The 21,981-nt window shown below is 45.7% G+C and overlaps 1 protein-coding gene across 2 annotated transcripts; it reads right to left on the reverse strand.

Moving 5' to 3' along the window:
• Positions 1–1,489: 1,489 nt before the first annotated feature.
• Positions 1,490–16,600, reverse strand: SALL4 (spalt like transcription factor 4). 2 transcript variants are annotated; one of them, XM_042801256.1, is made up of 4 exons: positions 16,420–16,600; positions 5,686–8,220; positions 4,745–5,052; positions 1,490–3,643 (listed from the first exon to the last, which is right to left on the reverse strand). In XM_042801256.1, exons 1-4 carry the CDS (start codon positions 16,487–16,489, stop codon positions 3,221–3,223), a joined length of 3,336 nt encoding a protein of 1,111 aa, XP_042657190.1. In that variant the 5' UTR covers positions 16,490–16,600; the 3' UTR covers positions 1,490–3,220. The 2 variants fall into 2 exon arrangements, with proteins under 2 accessions (XP_042657190.1, XP_042657191.1); XM_042801257.1 differs by lacking the exon at positions 16,420–16,600 and adding an exon at positions 13,383–13,456.
• Positions 16,601–21,981: the final 5,381 nt, after the last annotated feature.

Raw genomic sequence — 21,981 nt, forward strand, 5'->3', positions numbered from 1 at the left:
TGTGTGGATGAGGAGACGTCAACAGATACTACCAAGGTGCAAAGCCCCAGGACAGCACGTTTTGTTGGCTTTGTGCTAGCAAAACCTTTTCCTCCTGCTGATGATGTATTTTCATGGCATCATGATACCACTTTGTATCAAGCAATCAGTGGAAAGCAGGCTTGTTATTACAGATTCTTTTGAAGCCAGACCCCTTTATCACAGTTGGCCCATGCTGGAGAGTAGATTTCCCAGTTAGGGCAGGTCTTTAGATGTGATCCGCCTCTCCTGTAAACCCAACACTTCTTTCACACCACATTGCTTATAGTGCTGCTGCAGTTAGTCCTGCACAGGCAGCATGTCCTGCATGGGGTGCCCAGCACCACCAGTTAAGGAACCAGCCAGACATCTATCCCAAAGTTTGAAGGGGCAAAGCAGCAGCTCTGGCAGCAAGTCCATCCAGGCACCCAGAGCAACATTGCTCTCAAAGCAGGTTATAAACTCGGTGGTTGAGAACAGTATCCACAGTAGCATAAGTGCAGAGTTTGTTTCTACTTATCACCACCAAGGAATCTCCTGCTATACTCCTCATCCATTCTGGTTCAGATTATAATCCCTTGGTTTCCCTGAGCAGAGAAGGGTCATGTTTTCTCTTGCACTAAGTATTTTGCCTTCTGGAACTATAGTGCTGCTCTTAAAGACCTGCATGCTCTCTGTAGAATAGTTAAGTGTTCTATGCTTTCTACCTTCCCACACATCCTCCACATGTTGTTAGTTTTCATTCTGCTCCTATGTTTATTTTGCCCATCTCCCTGGGCCACATCACACCTGATCCTGCGCTTCCCCCTCCCCCCCCCCCCTTCTTCTTTCATTCCTCCAGAGTTTGTGGTAAAGCCTAGAGAGCAAGTGTTTCCTTTCTGCCTTTTTTTCCACTCCCAAGTATGTGCCTTGTGCAAGGGGCACCATGATGGGGCAGCATCAACATTGGAAGGGTGCATCTTAAGAGTACACTGGTTCTGCACCATGTTCCTTCACTGTTATCTCCAAAGTGCAAAATACATTTGCTAGTTCAGGTTGTGAGTATCAGAATCTCAACAGTTTTCCACTGTATCAGGCTGTTTTCACAACTCTTGTTTTCCTTTGCTCTTTAGGGAAAGTTATTTACCTTTTTTTTTATGCAGCCACCATCTTCAGGCACTGACAATTTGATAACTTAGTATTCCCTTCCCTTTCTGGGGTGATCACAGTACAAGAATTATTGCACATAATACTGCCAATTCTATTTTAGGGTGAGAATCAACATCCCTGGCAAGTACCAATCTGTGTATCAAACCTCAGCTGTTCCCAAGAAACTGATGTAGACTCCTCCACTGCTACCTAGTTCTGTTGTTTTAAGTAATGAACTAAAGCACAACCCCAGATCATGGATTTAAAAAGTCACTGGAGTGAGACAGCATTGAACTTGCTCTTCAGGAGACAAATGCTTTTCCAGAAAAATGTAAGCACTAAATGTGAAAAAGCCATCCCAAAATTTATTCTCAAAATGTCAACAGAAACGCATCAGTAGATACTCAAAACTACAGAGTTCTTAGAAGTCATACATTCACAACGCAGAAACTTGACAATTGGGATGCCTTTTGCATGGTCTATGTAACAATATCCATTTTACAGTGTAAACAGGTACTGGTATGTTCTTACTTACAAGTCCAGCAGGAAAGGCACAACTCGGCATACAGAGATCATAAGCAAGAATCAGGTGCAACAACATTACACAAACTTTTGGTAATCTGCATTTTTGGGGCCTTCCACAACAGAGACTGGACTTGAAGATTTCCTGCAGTCAACAACTAGACGTCTTTCCACCGTTCAGTCCTTCCATACCAATTGCTCACCTTCCAGTCTGGTTTAGATCCCATTACACACACAGTTCCAGCAGACATTAGAGGAATAGTGAAAGGTCAGTCCAGTAAGTCTTCGGGTGCTTCCACTAATACATCAGGTTTTGGTTTCAGATAGTGCATGGAAGCATCTGCTTGAATCTCAGTTCATTACAGTGGTCATTAATAGAAAAATAGACACTACAACTACAAAAGGAAAAAATGAGGTAGATAACTTAGAATCCAGATGACTATCCCAGCAACCTTCATACAATACACATGGATCATTAATTACCATTTTGGTAGAATGCAAGTACACAGACCACCAAGAAACTTAATGACCAGAGTAGGAATGCCATCCAAAAACCCACAAAACATTTAACCTAAGCATGAATACTTCATATTTAAATACAGGTTTACACAGACTGATCTTCTAAATTACCCAAATGAAAAAAATAAAAATAAAAAAGCCTCTTGCTAAGGAAACCAGTTCCCATGCCTAATTGCAACAGTCACCTGAGATTCCTTGCAGAGCTTTTAGACCTGACTTCAAGGCAAGTCTTCCCTTTCAAGAGAGGAAAAAAAAAAAAGTATATACATACCCACCCATGTTTGTTTGGGGCTCTCGGTATTGAAATAAAACATCTAAGAAAAACTGCACATCTTTGGAAGTAGGAGTTTTGGCACTATACTTGAAGGACTGTCCTAATAGTAGTATTAAATAAGCAGCAGTCAACAATACAGAGAATTAATTCCTTAGGAGCAGTAATTAAAGAAAAACAGCAACTTTTTTTTCATAGAACTTCTGAGGCAAAAAAGTAATCAAAAAAAAAATTTTGTCGTTTTTATAGCCATTATAGTAAAAAGTACATTCAGAAACCACACAGAGCCAAAAAAATCCAAACAGAAAAACTATTTCTAAGAGGGTGGCAGACATTCTAGGATATTTACCCGCATTAATAGTTTTCATTTCTCATCAGTAAATAGAAGCTTTTCCATCAACAGTAGGTTGTTTCCACTCTATTCAAAACCCCCAAGTATTTCACTCTAAACAAAGAGGTAAATATTCTAACCTTTGGAATTTCAAGTTGTAGAAACTTCTGTAAGGCTGTACACATTAAAGTCACACGTAAGAACTACTTTGCAAGACCCGCATCTTTCCAAATAGAAGGAAATCCTATTCTTTATTATTTACTATTTGCAAAGCAATATCATGATTGTACTCTGGGCAACTCTTACAAAGACAACCATAAAATCATTTGCACGTCAATAGGAAAATAGGAGGCTGAAGTGGAATCTCTTAAAAATATATGTTTGTGTATATATATATTTGTTCTTTCTGTACGTCAACTTCACTAGAGTTTTTAACTAACAGCAATTTTGTTCTCCTCCATGAAGTGAGGGAACTGGTGTTTTGGCACGTTGTCTGCAGCAGCACCACTGGCCTTCTCCGTATCAGAACCAGTCCCAGACTGGGTCCCATCTATTTTGGAGACTGTAGCAGTATTTATTGCTGAACCACCCCCAATGGTGACTGGAAGGGTAGGTAAGCCACCGCTCTGGATCACCGAGATCTCATTAGTCTTCATTGCTATGCCATTGCTCAGTACCGCTGCATACTGATTCCATACTGTGGGGTCAATATTCACTGAAGGAGGCATAATATCCTTTGGAAACATTTCAGATACCTTCTTGGGATCGTTCCCCAGCAGAGCCATGGGGTTATCAATCGAAAGCCGCCTTCCCCGCCTGGCAGAGTTATTCCACATATGAGTTCCTACATGGACCTTCCATAGGGGAAAAAAGTAAAGAGAATTGTTAATACTGCAGCTCTTCTATGGTATACCCAAGATCTTTGGGGCAACTTGGCTATAAGCAAGGTAGTCACATATGCTCCATCTGCATTCAGGTAAGTATTTAAGCTGCCTAGTTCTTGTCTTTGTTCTGTTCCTGGCATGCGTAAGATACAGTCATTCTACTGCCTGACATCACTGTGGCTCTCTAGAGTTTACTGATGACGTGCTTGCAGGACTATGTTTCTACACTTACAAGTGGTGTTGGCAAAAATGCCCATCTTCCCCACAAAAAAATAAAAGCCACGTTATTTGCTGTGAAGACTACCTTGAAAAAAATACTAGATAATGCAAAAAAAAAAAAAACCCTCACCAAGGAATTTAGAAGAGAGGTTACAAATAAGCTAAAATCTGCCATACCACAAACATACTGCTAGCGATTCCAGCAAGCAACTGTTCACAAACTGTGGAGTATTTTACCTCCCCATCAGCATTTATGCAAGAGGACTGAAAAGCCTGAAGAGGTTCTCATGGGAAGTGAGAAGCCTCTGCCAGAGTTAGGGAGCTGCAAGTCCCTTACAGGGCAAATGGATTAATCTAACAATAAGGACAGACTTCCAGCACTTCTTCAGCAAGCGCTTAGACATGATCACCTAGTATTTTGCTCCATCTCAGGATTATCCTCTCTCAGTTTTATCCCTCCTTGTCCTGCATGGTGATTCAAGCAGTGCAGTATAATGCATGTATTCCGTAGGCATCACTTTGTAGCATTCAGTCTATGAAATGCTTATGTCTTGACACATCCAAATCCAAATGAAAATAAAGCTATCTGCTTAGTAAAGGCTAAACTTTCCCTACTATCCAAAAAGGAAAGTCAAGGACAGTAGCAGAGACTTCTGTGAGTCATCTCAGTACACTGTTTAGCAAGTTGTATGAAGAAACCCAGGAAGGAGAGACAAAACTCAAAGATAACCATCTGAGGAACTAAAAGAAAATCAAAGTTGTCCCCAAAGGCAGGACAAATATCAGCAATAATATTCCCCTCATGTATGACTTTCCTTGACAAAGGAGATCATAACATAAGAGATGACTTACCTTCAGGTTTCCTTTTGTTGTAAAGGCTCTCCCACAGATGGTGCAGGCAAATGGCTTCTCACCAGTATGGGTCCGTTCATGAATCTGAAGGGCGCTGGCAGAGGAGAAGTTCTTCCCACACGTAGTGCAGATGTGCTGTTTGGCAGGACGGCAGAATTTCGGTCGTGGCACAAGGAGAGGGGCAACACCAGAAGAGAGAGCTGGTGGGCCAATGAAATGGCTAGTGCTAATGGGACGCTCACTGGGCATCTCCATTTTTATGAGGGCTGATGGGGCTCTAACAAAAGCAGCTGGAATACTACTTCGACCTGTAAAGAAAGCAAAGATAATGTTTATCCCAATTTTTTTCTGCTTCGAAACTTAAATCTGGCTAAGGTACCGGAGGCCCTGCCTTTGGAGCTGCATATGCCCGAAGAGCATGCCTGCAAAGTCCTCCAAAGCCTGCTGTTAAACTTGCTAGGATGTTCTAAAATGAATCAATTCATCCCTGTTTTCATTGGTGAGCTTCGAAGTTAGAAAGTCTCACTTTCTGATCAAATTTAGACCAACATTAGTCTCGGGGCTAAAGAGCTCAAAAACCTCACAAAATAATCCAGAGTTTTAATGCCACATTCTTGCGTTAAGCAGTTCTGCATGAAACACAAACATATATCTTTTAGAGAGCTATAGGGAGGTACCAGGTGAGGCCATGAAAGATAGTAAGTGCACAGCTTCTATTTATTTTAAGGACCTCTATGCTACCCCTTGCAGGTGAGAGCACTTAAGTCTTTGAATTTTGTTGACCTTTGAGCCTGAGTCAGGAAAACTTTTACAGGGCATATGACCCTATCCTCAAAGAGGGGAAAGACGAGGTTTTCACTCCTATTGGTCCTTTTGGAGATGGATTTTCTCCAGTTCTACTACCCCACGCTGAGTTATTGCCAGCATTTCACATTACTCACCATATTCTCCATTTGTAAAGTGTAACCCAGGTTCTTCTTTAATAACCTTTCGACCAATATTGCCGTAAGTTAAATCCAAAGCACCAACGACCCCTTCCATTTCTGCAGAAGTGTTCTCAGGACCCTCCGATTTATTTCCTGTGCCTGTATCTTCTTGATTGTTGAAGCTAGGCGACTTTGACCTTATGCTCTCAGCTTGGCTGTTTGCTGGGGACAGAGCCTGAAGCGATGCAGACTCGGAGGCAGCAGGACTCCTGCCGTTCTGATAATCTGGATCTCCTGCCACAGAAGACGAATCATTTGTCATACCATCACTTTCTGCTGAGCCATTGTCACTAGACTTCAAGCTGCTTTGCCGCTGCAAGTTCAAAGCAGAGTTGACAATCTTCATTTGATTCTCCAGTGCTGCAACACCAGAGAAGGTGGCTGCCGTGGCTGGCGATTCTGATTGTGCATCGTACGGAGTAGGAGGTTTTGACGAACTCCTAGGGCCATCCTGAGAGTCCAGGTCCTCTTCCATCTCTATGCTTTCCACGGTCTCATCTGGGCGACTGGTGTCTCCGTTCTTCTCAGCTGCAGTAGGATCCACATCAGTATTGTCACAGGTGTTTTCTGGCATTGGTGTGTTGGGTATTTGTCCCCCCATATGCATGCGAATATGCTGCTGCAACACAACTGCATTTGTAAACTTCTTCTGGCAAATAGGACATGAATGTTGCATCTTTAAAGGAGTATTGGCCCGGTGGACACCATAATGAGTTTTAAGGTTCCCTTTAGTGGAGAAGGCACGGCCACAGATTTTACACTTGAATGGCCTCTCTCCAGTGTGAGTACGATAATGCATTTTCAGCGAACTCTGGCAGCTCAGTACTCTGTGACAGATCAGGCACTCGTTGGGGTCAGCAGTGGATTTGTCTATATTTTCAACCAGTTGCTGAAGCTTCGATGTTTCTGAGCCTTGCTCGTTTGACCCACTTACATGGAAGATGCTCACACTACAGGTAGGCTGTGGTGAACTCAAGCTCTGCTCTGTTCCCGATTCATGACCGACCACCCCTGAGGAGGAAGAGCCACCCTCACTTTCTGGAGAAGGCCTCGACTGCAGGTCACTCGAGAACGTACCAGGCAGAGACTCCTTAATGCCTGCTAAGTTGGAGACGGTCTGAGGTGCACTGGTGGCCGCAGAGGTAGGCAGAGTTGTTAGGAGAGGTTTGCTATCCACAATTAGGTTAGACTCATCCAGTGGCACAGACATCCCATATGGGATTCCAGTGCTAGTGGGAACATTGTCCAGGTGCTCAGGAACTGGGTAAGGATTCATCTTTATGTGGGGGTATTTGTCTTTGTGACGCTGAAAATGCACTTTAAGGTTTCCTTTGGTTGTAAAGCGGTTACCACAAATGTTACACTTGTAGGGTCTTTCACCGGTGTGGGAGCGGAGATGAATCTGCAGGGCACTGTCATTGCCAAAGACCTTGCCACAGAATTTACACTTGTGTTTGAAGAACGGCTCTTCTGCATTCGGTTTGCTTTCAGACACACTAATGTTGGGAGGTTTTCCCTTCCCCTTCTTTGAGGAATCTATTACAGAAGAAACGGCCGAAAGCGGATTTTGGAAGATGACAGAGTTGGAGGACTGAGGTAGCAAAGGATTTGGGAACCGAGAAATGGAGCCGGGGAGACTTCTGCTTGCCTCTGGCTTCAAGGGGAAGGAAGAGGAAAGCCCAGCAGCCAGCGAGGTGGCAGCCGCAACGCCAGTGTTAGAATGAGGTAGTTTTCCTTGCTTCAAGGATTCCAGTGATAGGCTCTGGCTTCCAGCTTTTTGTCCGATTAAAGCAACAGCAGCCGAGAGCTGCTGAGACATGTGAGCGCCCAGAGCTTTTAGTGGATCAGTAGCAGCTGCTATAGAAGGATGCAGGGCATGGGGAGCCATCATGGCAATCTGAATGCGAATTTGCTCCGTCAGCTGAATTTGCTGGAGTTGCTGCTGCTGCAAACACACGAGCTGCTCCAGGATCATGGGGATAGCATTAAAACTGGCTGCTGAAGAAGAGATGGCATCAGAGGTCCGCTGGTTCACAGCTACTTTAGTGCCGCGTATCGTCTGCAAAGTCACATTAGTGTTTGGTACTTTGGATTTTGGTAGATAGCTTAGCCCAGGAGCCGCAGGCGTGATGGGGGGTTCTATTTTAAGGTACATTCCTCCTACCGACTCAGCATCCATTTTTCCTTCTCTCTTTTCCATAGAACCAGTGCAGCCCTTTGCCTGAATGTCCTTGCGTGTCCTGCTATCCATTCGATCACTTGGAAAGCTCCCTAGAGAAGATTCAGAGAAGCTTTCAGGGGGTACTGTTCCCTCACTGTCATTCATGATTAGAACAGGTGGATTTTTAGTGCAATTTTTCTTATGCTCAAGGAATTCAGAGAGATCGAAGAATTCTGCACAGCATTTCTCACAGATTTTAGTTTCCTCCGTGCGGCATCTTTTGGAACTCATTTCACCATCTCTGTCACCTGGGACGTCTTGTGGACTCCCTTAAAATAAGAGAAAGTCAGATTATTAATAGCTTAATTTAAACTAAGTATTTCCTTCTTAAGATCACTGATTTCACCTGAATTGCAAGTTAAAAGACATGACACTAGAACCAAGTTTGCAGATTGATCTAAACTGCTGTTCTTTGTTTTGCTGCTAATTCATTTGCAGCCCCGCAGAAATCTGCATCTTAGTTCTGTTTTCAATAAAAACAATAATATTGGAGGAATCTCACAAGGCTCGGGGGAAAGAAGTTTATCGCAAATCCCTTTCTACAGGTAGAGAAACAGTGCAACAAGGCAGCTAGCACCTGCAAAGTAACTTAAAAGGAATACGACCCAAGGAAGACAGAGAAGGCATTGTAACATTGAGCAAAACTTCACAAACTTATTTTGTGTTTGTACTTCAGTTTGTAATCCTTAGTTAACCATCTCACAGAAATTTATAAGGTTGTTAACACAGGAACTTCAGAGCAGTTCTTAATTGTACACTGATCTATTACATGACATTCAGTCCGCCATTTAATTACTACCGAAGAGGGCTGACAAAAGCAAAAGTCCAATATTAGCTGTTAAATACTTCAAAAGCATGCTCACATAAAAAAAAAACTCTAAAAACTCACAGTTGTAAAGAAAAGACAATTAACTTACAGAACCCCACACGTATGTACGAGCCTACATTGATACTGATGATTATTAGACAGCGACGCAACAAGTCCTGCTTGCAAAACACGCAAAGTTCTTTCAGACCTGCTCAGAACACCCTGTTTAGCTGCATCTGCAACTCACCCGCTTTTTAGGGAGGGGGAGGGAAAGCAAAGCTGGTCTGCAAGTCCACTCCTGCCCTTCCTCCACCAGCGCCCCAGAGATTAGACTGAACATAATGTGCATGCGGACCCAAAAAAAAAAAAGTATAATTCAGGGAAATATCAGAACAAGAAGAGAGGTTAAGAGAAATTCTAAACCAAAACAGGATGTTTTTGCTCAGTCTACCCATCCTTCAAAAACAAACTCGCACCCAGCTCGAGGCGGGCAAGCATTCGGGGCATGGGAGGCAGGAGTGTTGAGGAGGCAAAACTCAAGGCTCATCCAGTTGAGGGGAAAGCAGGAAAGACTGCAGATGTATTCCAGCCCCCATCAGGTGAAATGTCCTGCAACTCACATTAATTGGTCCAATTTTGATGCACGCCAAGGGTGCAGTAACCAAGTACTTCACGTCCCACACACCCATCGGGGCACACTGCAGACCTTGACCACAACTGGGGACGCGTATTAGGAGATCTCTCCTATTCAGGTCTTGCATTGCCAGTAATTCATCGTGGGGCTCGGCTCCGGTTCCACATTACTAGCCCACACCATTTTACAAGGGGAACCGAAGACTCTGCAAGCACAGGAGCTATTTGCGGCTTTCATTTTAAAGGTGTAACTGAACCACACATCTGATACATGTGTATATCCTGTACATGGCAGGGTGGAGGGGAAGCATGTCCAAGCAGCAACTCAAGTACATTGACTTACTGTTTCAGGGTAGTGTAAAAGCTCTGTAAGGGAGGATATTACAAACACTGATATTTGTTAGGTTAACAAGAGTATTACATGTATCTTCAACAAATCAAACTTCAACTGTTTAATTTCAAGTGATAATGCCCATTAAAGTTTTTTAAGAAAAAACAAACAACTAGACCAATTAAAAAACGCAAGTATCGGAGGCCTGTTATGCTGTAGTCTGCAGAGCAAAAAATCCCAATCTAGATGTATGCAATTCTGTTAACCACGTACACTTCACGGTTACAAGTCCTTGAACAGGGAGGCATGATGTTTTCAGGCACGGCTATGGTCAAAACTGTTTGGATCCCTCATGCCTAAACAAGGAGAGTGCCTTTTTTTTCCCCACTCTTCTCCTTCAGCCCAAACAACTTCCACAAGTGAAGGAAACAACAGTATAAACATAGTTTTAGCATACATTTCCCGCCCCAAATATCATTAACTTGATGCCTCTAAAGTTGATTTAACTCTACGAAAAAAATATATGAAGAAATCTAGTCTGCAGACAAGTACAAATAGTATATGATTCAGAACCTGGTCAATAAATAGGGTCAACTGAGGTCAAGAATGGATGTTTTTAAACTCATCTTTGCAAGTCTGAGTAGATATAATAGGAAAGAAAGCACTGGTGCTGAAAAAGACAAGAAGCTTACATAACTACTCTGTACTCTGACTCAAGAGGTCTTTACGTGACTACTTTCATAACTATTTCCATCCATCCAACAGATATTTCACATAATAAATAGACTAAAACATCAAAACCTCTTCTCCAAATCCTTTAGCATTTAGGGCTTTAACAGCCTAATTTCCCAGGCCCAACTATACTGTTTCCCTGTGTTGCTAAATAACCTTAGGTTTTACTTCAGAAAGCCCAAAGCTCTTTCTTCCACAGTCTCTACTCTGTGAGCACATGCACTTCACACTGCAGTCTGCACCTCTGCAGCGGCCATGCAAAACGTTTCAAGCAGGGTAGAAATGTCTGCATGAAAGACTGCTGGCCACCCCCAAGGAGATATTCCAGGATAACTATGTCTAGACAAGTCCTCAAACTTTAACTGCTTCAAAGCATATGATCATTTATCTCCCTTCCATTGATAGTTCCTTCAATTTTTCTTCCACTGATAAGATGACGCTAAATTCAAAGCCCCCTTTCCCAATCTCCAGCACAGCCCATGCTCCAAATGTTCATAATTCTGAGGAGCTCCAGAGGTAACTTTTCTGGTCCTAAGCACCAGCTGCCACCTCAGAGAAAGAAACTCCAGTAAACTGAAGGTACCCGTGTTTGGCAGCATCAGGCAGGTCAGCAGCCTTGCCGCAGCCCTGCCAGCTCTCGCTGCCACTGTCACATAGTTTAGTTTCGAGTTCCCCTGTCTGACAGTAAGGCACTAGCTCAGGACTCCAAATAAATTCAATTCCCAGCTTGTGCCAACTTGCTGAAAGACAAACAGGGAAGAGTTATGCCTTATTTTCATTTCTGCCTTAGAAAAAGTGAATATAAGAGCTTCCCCTATCTCAAAAAGGGTGTGAGATCCAAGCAGCAGAAGCAGGACGCTTGGTTGCTTAGCTGCTGGAATAACAAAGGAGCAATTTACTGTTTCTTTAAAACACCCAACAGCTTCTGTGAAACTCTTCATCTTGATTTCTAGCTACATCCTCTCCCCAGCCTCGCAGAAGCACCAAGCGCCTGCAATCAGAGCACCCCATTTACCCGCACCCCACGCTGCCCTGCCCTCCACCCCGGAGCTGTTACCCCCGACATGAACTTAACGGTCTGAAATCGTGGGGTTTCTCTGCAAAGAAACCTCCCTGCACGTACTGTACGAGGATCTACCGAGGAGCAGAGCCCTGCCACAACAATTGCTTGTGCACTTCACTTAACCCTCTCCAAAGGCTTCCCAGGGATAGGACTTCTACTGTTTTTTTTATCTCCCCACCCCCGAATTTCAGGAATGTTATCTCTCAGCATCTAGTTATCCAATAAGTTAGAAGAATGCAGTAAACCCAGCAGGGGGGTCAGATTGAATCACTAGCAAATGGATGGAAAAAATCCACTATTGTGTAGGACAAGGCGGTCATCGACAAGGAAGGCTGATAAAATCCACACAGCTCGAATTATTTTTTTTTTTTTTAAGGGAACCAGTATAAGAGTGAAATACATCTTGTCTGATGTGATTTCAGAAAAGGTGCTGCTGGTCTACCCCTCATCTGAGCAATTACTTTTTTTTTTCCCCCCTCCAACTGTGATAGAATTATATTTCACTTGAATTGGGAGGAAATAGTCAGAGCTCAATCTTCCCCCCCCCCCCCCCCAAGAGTTTAATACCTTTGGTGAATTTACTTTTTCCACAGACTACATTTCATCAACTATTTTTACTTTAACATTAACATAATCATGCACTTCCCCAGTTAAAATTAACTCATGAAGGATTAACAAGTATCCACCCCAGTCCTAGACGTGAAAACTTGTGCCACCAGCTCCCTGTTGCTCTCGCTCTTGGGCATTGTGCTTCCCAGATTATTTTTTTTTATCTTGTTCCCAGCTGAGAAGCTAGGACTTCCAAGAACTTTAAACTGTCCAAAATTTCCCTTCTTCTCCAACTATAAAACACCATCTAAGGCATTTCCTTTAAATGTAACTACTATAAAATTCACTTCCTTGAGTAAGCAAAATACATGACTGATTACTTACAGAAATGTTCCAAAGGCCTTGATGTTTTCTACACTGAATTTATCAGCAGCGTTTTTCTACCTAAGAACAAGCCAGAAGCGTGTTACACCTATCAATTAGGATTTCACGTGGGCTCGGGTTCTCTCTCAAGGTTTTTCGTTTCTTTATTATCTACCTACTGATTCACCCTTTCGATTATCCACCTATTCGAGAGAAATATTCGGCCAAGGACCGAATAAGCTATTGTGAATAAACGCTTCTGAGGAGAGAGAAAATAAAAATAATTAAAAAAAAAGTGTTAAAACACGCAAGAAAAGCTCCAGGCAGAGGGCAAGGCGGCTGCAGCCGTGGGAGTCGGCCCCCACTCCCCCCCACCCCCCGCGCAGCCGCCTGCGTGGGCCGAGGGAGCTCCGCGCTGCCTGCGCGCTGCCTGCGCCCCTTCCCGCGCTGCCGGTTCCGCGGCCGGTTCCCCGTCCCGGCCGGTCGGTGGAGGGCACTCACGGCCCGCGCTGCCGCCCCGGCCCCGCCGCTCTGCCCGCCGCCGCCGCGGAACCGGCCGCGGAACCAGCCGCCCCTGCCAGGCGGGGCCTTCCCCCCCCCCCCCCCCCCCCCCCGCCCAGCATCCACCTGAGCTAAACGGCAGCCCAGGCATCACCCAGTAGAATGGCTCCTTTGGAGCGAGGGGTGCTTCTCGAGCCTGCTTCGGGATAAAGCAACAGCAACACCCAAAAGCGGAGGTTTCCCCCCAGAAGCGGCAGAGGCCACCCGCCCTCGGCCCTACCTGCGCGGCGGCGGCCGGTGCTCCCGCCGGCGCGGCCCGCAGCTGGGAAGGCGGCGGCCCCGGACCACACTTAACACTGGTACAGTGTTTAAGACCGAGCTAAACGGCACAAACCCCGCTGCCAAGGTCAATTGCATGAGAGTCCTAATTGTAAGCCTGACATCAACTTACCACCCACAGCAAGCAGGAGGAGGCAAAGGTTAGAGCAGCAGCTCTGTCAAAACGTCACATGCCGCCGAGCCCAGCGAAAGGGCTTCATCACTACAACCACTATAATGTTTCACTTACGTAAAAGGAAAAACAAGCCGGGCGTCGCCCCCCCCCCCCACCCTACCCCAGCCCCCCCCTCCCCGGCTCCCAGGCACCCTCTCACCCTCCGCGACACCCCGGCTGCGCAGCCCACGGCAAGGCCGGGGGACACTACACCCACCCACCCACCCACCCCACCCCGCGGCTCCCGGCCGGCCAGGCCAGCCTTCCCCACCGGCGGGAGCTTCGGGCAACCTAAAATAAAAATAAAAATCAAGAAAACCAACCCCAAAACTTGGCTTTGCTCGTCAAGCACACACCATCACCCCCCCCTCACTTCTGCAGATCTCAAAGCACAAAGCGAGGATTTAAATAAAGGAAATACCTAATCTTACCCTGAGAAAAAGTTGCAGTTTGATACTGTATTTTTAAGAATGAATCAGATTTTTAATGGCAGCAATCTAGCACAATGGGCATTTTCAACCCCTTTGTGAAAATGCTAATTTTCAGTATGTCGTATTATTCTGCAGTGACCACCTGCTGATTTTTTGACCTGTTAATTGATCACCAGGTTAGCAGAACCGTTTCTTAACACGCTGCATTGTTCACAGAAGTGGGTCCCAAATCGCTTTGCAAAAAAAAAAAACCAAAAAAAAACACTTGCAAAAGAGGAGATAAGGGCTTGATTTTATTATTACGATTACGTATATACTCGATAAACGTCCCAGACAATCCCTGCGGTATTTCGATTTTGTTATGCACCCTCATCACTTGTTATGTACGGGCACACCTGGAGAGGGGAGTTTGACCACTTTGGAGATGTGCGGCCGACAAGAGCCATCGGAGCCGCAGCCACGATTTTTATTTCTGCAAGCAGAAACGGGAGATGGCGCAGGACGGGGCTTCCCTGCGGGGACCTGCACCGGCCGGACCCGCCGTGGCCCCCCCGCTCCACGACCCACCAAACACGGCCCCATCTGAGGGGAACCCCCCCACCCCAAGCAGGGCGAGAGCTTCGCAAGGTCCCCCCCGAGCTGTGAGATGGGTGCCCCGCCTCCCGGAGGGATTTCCATCCAGGGTTTTGTTGTTAAAAGAGACGGGGGGGGGGGGAAACAACAACAACAACAACAAAAAAGCCCCAACAACAACAAAAAAAGCAGCTGGCCATTGCCCGGGAGAGCACGGTGTGTAGCGATCCTCCCCTCCCCGCACACCTCCCCCGCCCCGAGCGGGCCACATCAGGAGTTATTAACCCTTTTGTTTCAGCGCAGAGCCGGAGGTGGCTTTCCAGCAGTGGGCAGAGATTTACATGTGGAAACATCACCTCCATCCCCCAACCTAACCATATGCACAAAGGAAAACAGTCATGCATTAAACATGGGATTTATTGCCTTCTGGCCAGCTTGCTGTTTCTTAAGTCACCATTAACCGGACCCAACAATTGCACATTTCGACTCAAAGAAGAGAGGGGGGAGGAGGAAAAAAATTAAGAGCCCGAACCGCCTGCGGGCTGGGAATCGGCAGCTCCTGCAACGTGCGTTGGTACTGATCAGTTATAGGGATGGAAAAACCCCACGCAAAACCAGTCCCCCTTAGGAAGGCAGAGAACCCACAGAAAGTTCTTGGAGGACACACAGAACGGTTTTGCGCACAACGACCTCAACAACTCCTAACAAACGCAGCCCAGGTCAGCCCACTACCAGTCTCTCCCCTTTCCCACGCGGGACGTGTCCTCCCGGCTACGCTCCCGTTTCGGAGGAGGACAGGCAGCGCGGGAGCGTCCTCCGCTCCGCGGCCCCAGGGGCGTTAATAGCGGGGGGGGGGGAGCCCGCACCGGAGCCGCCAGCCCCCCCGCAGCAAGATGCTGCTCCGTCGAGGAAAGCCGGGCATGCTCCAGCAGCCCCGGCCCTTCCCCGCTCCCGGGGGGGCCACCGGCAAGCGAGTGACCCCCCCCCCCCCTCCACGCCTTCCCCTGCACACCCCACACCACCACCACCAAACCTCCCGGGAGCGCTGGGCTCATTTGACCACAAATTTCTACTTCTCCCTAAGCCAAGCACAGGGCTGCGAGCTCCCCTAAAAGGTGGGACAGCGATTTGCGGTAGCAAAATCCGCCCCCCCACCGCCCCCCCCGCCCAAATACAAAGCGCTCACGCACACCCCACATTAGCTCACCGGAGTTATTTTAGGAAGTCGGAAATCAAAGATGGCTGGAGGTCAAGCTACAAAAGGTCCAGGGCGATTGTGATCTCCAACAAAAATAGTCCGATTTTTTGGGGGGTATTTTTTGTTTGGTTGTTTTTAACCCCCCCCCCCAAAAAAAAAAAATCCTCATCTAACTACTGAGAAAGTGTTAAATAAATCGGGGAAACTAAATTCGAGCTATTTCCTACCCCTGCGAGGACTGCTCGCAATTCCTTCCTCTGCCCCGTCCCCCCCCCCTCAATCCCCTCCGCCTTAGGGCGGCTTTGGGGTTCACCTCCCACGAGGCTGCACCCCCGGCGCCGCGGCAGCGGGGCCGGCCGCAGCCCCGCGCCCCCCACGCGGGGGACGACGCAGCCTCCGCGGGACTCAGGGGGTGGGTGGGGGGCATTGGGGGGGCCGCCAGCTGGGCAGGACGAGGGACTCCTCGAGCAGCACCGCGCCCCAGAGCGGCCCAAAACCGAGCCCCCCCACTCCGGGGAAATAACAACGGGCCGGTGCTCCCCTCAGCCCCGCGGAACAACACCGCGCCGGGGCTTCGCGGGGGTTTAGATGCCCACCAAAAGCCTACGGGGAGCTGGGGGGGTCGGGTTCCTGGTAGAACCCGCGGGGGGGGTGAAACACGAGGGTGGAAAAAGCCGCCCCCCCCCCCCCCCCCCCCGCCTCCGGCAAGCGCCCCTCGCCGCCTCCGCGCATCAGGAAAGTTGGGACCCGCGGCGTTCCCGTTCCCCCCCCCCACCCCCCCCCCCCCGCTCACCACTTGCAGCATCTGGGGGCTGCTCCTCGGAGTTGATGTGCTGGGGCTTCGCCTGCTTCCGTCGCGACATGGTGCACCAGCATCGGGAGCAAAATAGTAGCAATTATTTTCCTCTTCACAACAAATTCCTAGAGTTGGGAAATTACCCCCATTGGGCGGAATGCGCATGTCAGAGTAATTATGATTATCAATAATGCATTGCGATTTATCATGGGTCCCTGACAGCTGATTGGCCTGAGTCCAAGGGCTCACAGATTATTCAAATAAGGTCCATTGATCCGGGCGCAGCGGGGCACGCTGGGCCATGTAGTCCCGGCCCGGCCCGCCCGAGCGGGCGACAAAGGCGGCGGAGCCCCCCCGGCAGCGGGGGGGGGGCAGGAGCCAGCTTTGAGAGTAAACAAACAAGCCAGCAGCACGACTTTCCAGGCTGGCAAGGGACAATACCTTTGTTATCTCACCTGCGCTTTTTATATTGTGCTTTAAAGACACTTTTTTTTTTTTTTTGTTTAAACCTTTTTTTTTTTTTTTTTTTTTCCTCCCCCCCCGACTAAAGCAAGCAGAAGCCCGGAACAATGCTAATTCTTCCCTTTGTCGTTAGATAAAGTAGAAAAGGAAAGAGCACTGATTGTCCGAATGGACGAGCCCGGGGTCTCCTGGTGTTGTGCGCAAGTTAAGGGGCTTTAAAAGCGGATCCAGACGGCGCGTAATTATGCTTGGCGTTGGTTCATTTGTTTAAAGACTTCTTTTAAGTCTCACTTTCTGGGAAGCCGACAAAATTGAGCCAATAGTATTTTTAACAGCAAATAAAAACGTTTGACATGTAAAAGGTTCATGTGAAAGACCTGAAGCAAGTGAAAAAACAATGCTTTGAAAGTGTTTTCCTGTACTAAATTGGCTGTGTAAGTACCTAGTGGAATCATTTTAATTTTTAATCCCCTCTTCTGCTGTTGGGTGAAAATGCACCCCGTTGAAATCCTCCTCCCCAAGCCCCGGCTGGGTGGCCCCTGCGTTTGGCAGCGCTGGAGGCAGAGCCCCCGCGGCTGGGGGTGACTGCGGGACCCGGCTCAGCCAAGGCTCGGATTCACTGTGCTGCAAAGCCCCCGGGTGTCCCAGAGCAGAGTCACCTCCACCCCTCCGATCCCGGCTGAAGGCAGCCGGACCTTGCATACGCAAAAACATGAGGATCCTTGAATATAGGAAGATGTGGATTGCAAAATCTTTGTGGGAGACATGATTGCTTTTTGGTTTTATGTAGAACATCCCCCTCTCCCGCATCAATCTATGAAAAATGCAATGGGTTGCTAGAATACATTGGAGAGAGAGATTGAGTTGATGAAGAGATGATTTCTTTGATTTGGAGGAGCAGGGCACTGTGTAAGGGTTCAGAAGATGTAGGTTCAGCTGTCAGTATGCACTTGCCATTGTATTCATCACCAAACAATTCACCAGGGTCTGTGCCTCAGTTTCCCACTTGTGAACTGAGGATGACGTTTCCCGAGCCGCAAGGCTGCTGTGAAGATGAACATCCATCCGAGATTATGGGGGGTGGGGGTGTCAGAAGAGCAATGCAGAATGGAAACCCCAAATCTTACTAGACAGCAGGAAGGTGGAGGGAGGAAGCAATGGTACCTAATAAGGCCACGCAATTGCCACAGAACATTGCACAACATCCCAGGTCTCCTTTTACAAGTTGCTTTACCAGCGTTTTTACCTTGCAAACCCCCTGGGGTTTGTAGTACATTTATTCTATTCTAGAGTTTGTGCCTGTGCGTACAGTCATGCCAACCATCCGTGGTACTGGTCAGTATTTTTTTTTTTTCCTGTGATGCCTGAGAAGGGAAGAGCTGTAGTTTGCATGGAAAAGGATGAAAAGTTCTTAACATTGTAGACCAAGGTAAACAGCGCATCATGATCTAATTAGTTATATATCCTCTTGGGGTTTTGTTTTGTTTTTATAGTGTCTCATAAGGGGGTTTATTTAGCTAAGGATAATACAAACCTTAGAAAAAATCTTGCAAAGCAGAAGGTATCACCCTCCTTCTTGGACAATTACTGAACATGGAGGTCAGGGGACAAATTTTGTTTTTCAGGCCACTTTCCTTGCCCTTTCCTCTGCCAACAAATAATGGTTTTACAAACCCCCGTTCCTCATGCACTTTAATGGACATGTTACCTCAAGATAAACTCTGTATTTTCTAATATAAAATAGAAGATATTAACAGGTATTTAAAATGACTGACCATTTTTTTCTGGTGATTACTCCACCCCCATGTTGCCCAAAGAGCTTTTATATATTTGTTTGTTTAACCAGCAGTTTGAAATGCTCTTTGTTTCCAAAGTGTGTCCTGAGGAAATAGACTGTTAAACAAGATTGATACCAATTGATCTGCAGATAGATATTTACATTGATGAATTTTCTCCTTTTACACTTGATATGCTCAGTATAACCAACAGATTTTCATTTATTACACATAATGCTACCAACCCACACCAGAGAATTTATTAAACACGCTGTTTTATGTATCAAGCTGAGAGACAGACAGCCTTGTACAGTAGATCCATATTTAAAATAGATGACTCATGTGGAGCATTTGTACTGAATTTAAAAGAATATATTATATGAAATCAATGGAAGTTTTGGTATTGATTTCAGAGGACTGGGATTTCACTCAGTATGGCTCTAACACAGTAAAATAATAGAAGATGTGGAAAGTGTTAGTTTAAAATGAAAAATAAAAAAGCAAGGAACATTGCTGTATTTAAAGCTGGGAAGACAACAAAAGTAGGAGAAAGAGCACAGCTGACTGAAAAAATATAGGGAGGAAGGGGAAGAATGTGACCAAAGAAAAGCTCTCCTGATTATATTTTTCTGAGAAGGTGTTCCCAGCCAGTGGTGGTTATAAATAGGTTATGCTGAATGATTACATCATATGCAAAAGGCATATTGCTTGGCTTTAGCACGATCATATGGATTAGCATGATTACAGCTTCTGGATTTGAAAAATAACAGGCTTCCTTTTCTGGCTTGACATTTATTTATTTTTTTAAGAAAAGTCCAGAGGAACAATCTTCTACCACCAACAGAGCTGAAGCATCATTCTTGATAGGCATACTTCCAACTGCAGCTCTGCCCCACGCTCGAAGCTGATAAAAGGAAGCTTTTTTAACACGGTGCATTATGAGCACGTGGAACTCATTGCCACAAGAAACTGTTGCCAGTGACAGGAACCACAGCTCTGCCCAGCCTGGGAAATTCTCATCTTCAGGAATGACACTGCAAAATTATTATGACTATGGAAAATCTGACGTTTGTGGTGAGATGTATATATATTATATATACATATACATGCGTGTGTATGTGTATATCTCTGTATGCACACTTACTAACTCCCACCAAGGTAAAGGACATTGTCTTAAATCCTGTGCTGTTCTACTCTGAGAGCTCAGTTTATTGCTGGGAAGAACACACAAATTTAAAACTTTGGTTGGTTGGTTTTGGTTTGTTTTCTTTTTTTCTATATTCAGAATCTAAATGTAAATAAAAATGTCTTTTCCTAAGTTGCACTACATACTACCTACATCTTTATAGCTTGAAGGGGGCAGGGGAAAAGTCTTATACTCTGAGGCACATTAGTTCACTCTCCTCCTGTATTCTTCCCCCTGTTCCTTACTGCAGCTCATTGCAAGATAAATCTCCCAGTGTAGGCTCTCTTATCTCCACTACACGGAAGATGACTTGAACGTTACCCTGTTGGAACATGTTTAGGAAGCCTCAAGTTTGCTGATATGAAGTTGACCATAACACTGTAGGCAATGTAAATCGGGATAATTACTGTTCATTGTTGGGCCAGTTAATCAAGATTGAATGCAGAGACCCAGACATTCAAATTCAGAAGTGGTTAATAAGTATGTTAAATTGCATGTAAGTGAGTACTTATGACTCCTCCGGACTAGACTTCTGAATCAAAAATCAGGAGACACTCTCTTTAAACAGTTTTCATACCATTGTAACTATGGTAATTAAGAGACTTATTTTTTCCTACTTTATAAGAAAATAAGGGTTACATTTTATCTTGTCTGTCAATCCATCCATCCAGTCAGCCAGCCAGCTTCCTTTTTTGAACCTGCCGACCACTTCAGTCAAACCTGATAGTAGGGGAGAAATTTCAAAGACATGAGTTCATGCAAATTGTGTGACGATCAGCATCTGGTTAGGGAAGAAGGATCCTAATTAATGTCCTTATTGAAAGAAAGAATTATGATTCCAACCTTACCCGCACGGCAGCCAGCAAGCTCGCACTGCTGGCCCATCAGCCAAACTGTTGCTCTAGATCTGCACACATATGCACTGGCAACAGCCACCCAAATGGGTTGTAGATACTGGGCTGAGCAGGGAAAACGCTGAGGAGTGGGGGAATGATGGAGCACTAACCTTTAGAAACAGGCTTCATTAGCCCACTACTCAGGGAACAACTTGCTGCTTGACCTAATGATGCTTTTAGGACAGCTGCAGTTAATATAGCCACAATATAGCTTAAGTACCTTCCATGGGGGAATTGTTAATACAAATATAGCTACCCTCTCTAGAGAATTGGTCCTACTTTATATGTATTTGCAGGCCAATATAATTAAAGGTCACACCCGATCAAGAATAAACTTCAGGTTACATTTAGAAACTCTCCTGAACTTGCTTCCAGTTTTTTATCACTGTGCTACAATCTTTGATTCCAATTCTTTTGAATATCCTAAAGGGATATAGGCAATGAATTCCCTTGCACAGTCAGACCTAAATATTTAAGAACCAAAATATTAAGTAAAGCAGTAATAAAGAGTTGCAACAAAGGTATTAACAGAGCTTCATATTTTCCTCCCATCACTAAACAAACACAGTGTCCATGTGTAACAGCAGAACCAAACTGTTATTAATCAATAACTAGCTGTTAATAGTGAGCATCTGTTTATATTTGTTTGAAACTTTCTGATAGCAGCAAGCTCTCTTGCCTTAGTGGTTGTGGCTCTGCATAGTCATCTGATTGCCCCATGCCCACTGTTCACTCCAGCACCATCAGGTGGGATTACTGTGAAGAGATGATATTATTTTGCATTACTATGTTATAGGAATAATATTGAGACATTGATGGTGAAACTGAAGAGGGGAGGAGGAGTTCACACCTCCATTACAGTATGGAAGGGCGAAGGAGAAAGAGACAGTGTGGTGGTGTAACAAGTGAAAAATTGTAGTTACTGTCCCTCTTGTAAACTCAGTCTCTTGCACTCAGGCTGACAATGCTGCCAATTCTAAGATTTTATAAACACTATAGAAATACTACCTTCATAATGGTATTCCTAACACAACTAATGGATTGCTGATTCCCGTGGGTCCTGGGCTGTTATATCTAAAATGCATTTTACCAAAGATGCATCTGACTGAAGATGCAGGAAGCAATTTACTTTCAAACCAAGCTAGGGAAGGAATAACATAGGAATTGTAACTTTTTGAAAGAACCACCAACTGGCTCCCGGCCAGGAGGAATGAGAGGCATGTGGGCTGGGCAGGTAAAC

This window comes from Tyto alba, unplaced genomic scaffold, assembly GCF_018691265.1.
Source record: "Tyto alba isolate M040663 unplaced genomic scaffold, T.alba_DEE_v4.0 Super-Scaffold_33, whole genome shotgun sequence".
Classification (NCBI taxonomy): Eukaryota; Metazoa; Chordata; class Aves; order Strigiformes; family Tytonidae; genus Tyto; species Tyto alba.